At 52.3% G+C, this 4166-nt stretch overlaps 1 protein-coding gene across 2 annotated transcripts; it reads right to left on the bottom strand.

Moving 5' to 3' along the window:
• On the bottom strand, positions 1-2709 carry LOC103084587 (zinc finger protein 688). Of its 2 annotated transcripts, XM_007452721.1 has the most exons (3): positions 2295-2520; positions 1869-1982; positions 1-733 (listed from the first exon to the last, which is right to left on the bottom strand). In XM_007452721.1, exons 1-3 carry the CDS (start codon positions 2488-2490, stop codon positions 213-215), a joined length of 831 nt encoding a protein of 276 aa, XP_007452783.1. In that variant the 5' UTR covers positions 2491-2520; the 3' UTR covers positions 1-212. The 2 variants fall into 2 exon arrangements, with proteins under 2 accessions (XP_007452783.1, XP_007452784.1); XM_007452722.1 differs by lacking the exon at positions 1869-1982 and having other exon boundaries at positions 7-733; positions 2295-2709.
• Between the last annotated feature and the right edge of the window lie 1457 nt (positions 2710-4166).

The following is a 4166-nucleotide window of genomic DNA, read 5'->3' as shown; positions in this document are numbered from 1 at the left end:
TTTAAAGAAAGACTAGGGAGAGGAGGTGTCAAGTTCAATCTCTGAATCTTTACAGGCACTTTTATTTTTACAGATTTGGAAACTAGAGGGATCCTTGAGGGAAAACCAAGGGATGAATTTTGGGTCCCAAATCCCTGACTCAGGAGCCTCCCTCAGGGCCCAGTTAGTCCTTAGCGCTGAGGTCAGGTTCAAGCCCAGCCAGCGGGAGCCACTCACCCGCACTCTTTAAAGATGTCCGGGTAGTGCCGGAACAGCACCGGCGGGTCCCGGTCACCTCGGACTGGGGCCCGAGGCACAGCCCGGATTCCGGGCCTCCGGCCCCGCCGGCCCCCAGAGCAGGAGCGGTGGATCCACTGGTGCGCTTCCACGGCAAACTTCCTCTTGAAGCGCATGCCACACTCGGGGCAGGGGAAGGGCCGCTCACCCGAATGCATGCGCCGGTGGCTGACCAGCAGCGAGGGATAGGTGAAGCGGCGGCCGCAGTCTGCACACACGTGGCGCCGCTGGCTGGCCTGAGCATCTACACTAGGCACCAGGGCCGGGGGCTGCGCACCTGCGCTCTGGTCACAGGCAGCTTTGCTGGGTGGCTCTGCTTTTGCCGAGGTTTTGCTGATGGTTGGGTCAAGGTTGTTTTTAACCAGCTCTTCAGGCCTCTCCTTCCTAGGAGTCTTTTCAGATCCTTTGGCTCCTGGCCCTGTCTTGGGTTCCTCTTCCTTTTTGTTTGGGGCATCTCCTAGGAAACAGGAATCAAGTTACATTTTAAAACACATTCGCTTATATCGTCTCAGGTTATAGGATGCTTTTACGTAAGGAAGTGCCAGAAAAGTACTGCCCAGTGATGAACACACAGGCTCTAAAGGATGGTAAACAGGGGTCAAATCTCTTAAGAGTGACTTATCTGGGCCTTGCTTCCTCATGTGTCAAACGGGAATCATAATGGTTTCTTTAGTTCACAAGTTTGTTGGGAGGATTAAATGAGTAAAAGCATCTTAAGTACTTAGTAAATGCTCAGTAAGCAATAGCAGGACTTCCCTGGTGGCACAGTGGTTAAGAATCCGCCTGCCAATGCAGGGGACACGGGTTCCATCCCTGGTCGGGGAAGATCCCACATGACGGAGCAACTAAGCCTGTGTGCTACAACTACCAAGCCTGAGCTCTAGAGCCTGTGCGCCACAACTACTGAGCCCGTGTGCTGCAACTACTGAGCCCATGTGCCCCAGCTACTGAAGCCCACATACCTAGAGCCCCTGCTCCACAACAAGAGGAGCCACAGCGATGAGAAGCCCACGCAACCGCAAGGAAAAGTAGCCCCCGCTTGCTGCAAATAGAGGAAGCCCGCGCGCAGCAATTAAAACCCAATGCAGCCAAAATAAATAAATAAATAAATAAGCAGTAGCTATTATTATTGTGGTTTCTCATTTTTTTGCAGGGTTAAGACATTTACAGAGGAGTAAAGATATTTGCTCAAGATCGCTCTGCTGAGGGATGGTGAAAGGAGAAGAGCCAAGTTGTCAATTACTGGCCAATTACTGCTTTGCCTTGTTTGAGAATGTGAAAGGCAGACCTGAAGCTGCTTTCATTCTTAGGGGATTTTAGTTGTTCCTGAAAAGGGTAGAATGAACAGCGCTTCTCCCAGAGGGAGTCTGAGACTTGGGCTCCTGATTATCTAACTCTGGTCTCAACTTGACTACTGTACCAAATTCTGAAAAATTTGTATCAAGTCTGCCTCTTTTCCTTCTCCCGTATCCAACATCTGTTGACTCTTTCATTCCTTTAGGGATGCTGGAGGTGGCGATCTGAAAGAAAACACTGCTGGACAGGAAGCCCTGGAATACTGGGGTTGGGGGAAACTTGGGACCATCCCTCACCTCTCAGAGCTCCTCCCAGGCTTTCCCCCTCCTCAGGATCCTGGGCGGCGGGGCTCCAAGCCTCACTCTCCTGTTCCATCCAAGAGATGAGGGCTGGTTTGGGGCCTGGGAATCCTGGGAGAGAACAGGGATCACAGTGCTGGCCTGAGAGCCTGCCCTGGGAAGATGGCATCCCCCTGTCAGGGTGAGGTCACCTCCTCAGCCTTTAGGATCAACCTGGACAGGGTCTGCAGTGCTCCTGCCTGAAGGAAGCGGATGAGAGATGGAAGGACTCCCGAGAGGGTACCTTCAGCGCTGGGGATGGGAGGTGGCTGGTGTCGTTGGTGGAATAGTGCGGGATTAGGCCACACAATCCTCCGGGTCCTTATGTCATCTCCCCTGTGAACCCCAGTGAAGGAGCAGGCGGACTCTGACCCGGAGCCTCACCGAGCGCGTCCAGGTGGCCGTAGGTCTCCCGCATCACGTCCCGGTACAGGGCCTTCTGCGCGGGCCGCAGACACCCCCACTCCTCCGGGGAGAAGTACACGGCCACATCCGCGAAGCTCACGGCCGCAGGCTTCTTGCAACCAGGCCCGGTCTCCCCCGGTCTCAGCAGCAGGAGCGGGGCCGGGGGCGGCGCCATGTGGCCTCCAGCCCAGAGCAGCGGCCGCCTGCTCCCCGCGCCTGGCCTCAGCTCTCGTCGTCCACAGGAAGGGCTCCCGAGCCCGGGGCCCCGCCCAGTCTTGGCCTCCGAACTCAGCCGAAGGGAACCGAAGTAGCAGGGTTGGCTGTTTGGGATTCGGGATTCTGATGGGGACAAATAAACACCCTCGGTGTTCAGTCACTTCCTGGCAGCTTGGACACAGACACCCGCGTTAAGGGACCCGTAAGATGCCTTCAGAAAATATGGCGACATCCAGGCTTCAGTTGTCACTGGCTGCTCTTAAGGGCGCCGTCCCTTGACCGTATCAAACATGGCGCTGGTCTGGCTTTTCATTGTCCACTTGACCTTAAATACAATGGCCGTGCAGGTGAGTTTTAACGGGTGGGAGCTGAGGGGAGCCTTCCTGCCATCAAGAAAGATGGACGTGCCCGCGGCTTCCAACACTCACGCTGGCCGCGTTGCACGCCGGTGATTGGCCGCGACAGCAAGAAGTGGCTGTGCCGCGACGCGGGACTGGCGGGGCGTTTTCGCGTGGAAGTCTCTGTAGGCGGGATCTGGAACCCACCAACGATCTCGGCGGTTGTGGAGCTCGCGACTTTGAACTCGATGGTCTCCCTCTGCGCCTCCCGGCAGCGGGATCCGCAAGCCGGTCTCTGACCCCTGCGGGAAGACGCACACACCGGGCCAAACCCTGGGGGCAGCCGAGGTAGAGATCAGGTACACGTTTACACTTGGGTGCACAGCTGCGGAGCCGACCCGACTCCTTGCACCTGCAGTTCCGCTCGCTCATTTTCTGGACTGGAGCCGCCGGCGAAGGAAGGTGCTTGGTGAGGCTGGAATTGGAATGGAGAAGTTTTAAATTACTTTTTAAGTTTTTCCAAAATAATTAACCTACGTGGTTTTTAAAAAAGTAATACAAAAGGTTTGTAATGAAAAAGGCAGCCTCCCTACCCATTCCCCCTGTTCCCTAGAGGCAACTACTTTAAACTTTTTATTAACTTGAATTTTATTGTACGTACAGTAAAATGCACGGATCTTCAGTGTGAAATCCGTCGAGCTTTGACAAATGTATGCCATCACCCAAAACAAGATGTAGGACATTGGTATCACCCATGTTTCCTTTCCAATCAATACATACTTTTCTATTGTGATATATGGCATAAAATTTTAACCATTTTAAAGTTTTTAATTCAGTAGCATTAATTACATTCATAATGTTGTGCGACCATCACCAGTGTCATTTTCCAAAACATGAGTTTTCATCCTCACAAAAGAAAGCCTGGAACCCGTTAAACAGTCCTTCCCTATTCCTTTCCTCCCCCCCACCCCCCCAGCCCCCTCCCCACCCCTGGTAACTTCCAATCTACTTTTTCTCTTGGATTTTTTTTTTTTCGGTAGCCCCCCTCCCTGCGCCACCAGGGAAGCCCCCTTTTCTTAAAAATTGTGATAAAATATACATAACATAAAAGTTATCATTTTAACCTGTTTTAAAAAATCATTTTAACCATTTTTAAGTTCAGTGGTATTAAGTACATTCACAGTGTTATGCAACCATCACCACCATCCATTCCAGAAATTTTTCATCTTCCTAAACTGATTCAATACACTTCACTCTTAGCCATTTTTTCTGGAGCTTTCATTTTAAAATACAATTT

Source organism: Lipotes vexillifer, unplaced genomic scaffold, assembly GCF_000442215.2.
Source record: "Lipotes vexillifer unplaced genomic scaffold, Lipotes_vexillifer_v1.1 scaffold426, whole genome shotgun sequence".
NCBI classification, from domain to species: domain Eukaryota; kingdom Metazoa; phylum Chordata; class Mammalia; order Artiodactyla; family Lipotidae; genus Lipotes; species Lipotes vexillifer.
The sequence above is the reverse complement of the archived record's forward strand: the minus strand, read 5'-3'. Positions and strand labels throughout refer to the sequence as shown.

Coding starts and splice junctions, on each gene's coding strand:
- LOC103084587 (XM_007452721.1), bottom strand. CDS start 2,490: ATGGCGCCGCCCCCGGCCCCGCTCCTGCTGCTGAGACCGGGGGAGACC. Junction 1,983..2,294: donor CGGCCACCTGGACGCGCTCG/GTGAGGCTCCGG, acceptor GTTCTCTCCCAG/GATTCCCAGGCCCCAAACCA. Junction 734..1,868: donor CCTGGGAGGAGCTCTGAGAG/GTGAGGGATGGT, acceptor CCTGTTTCCTAG/GAGATGCCCCAAACAAAAAG.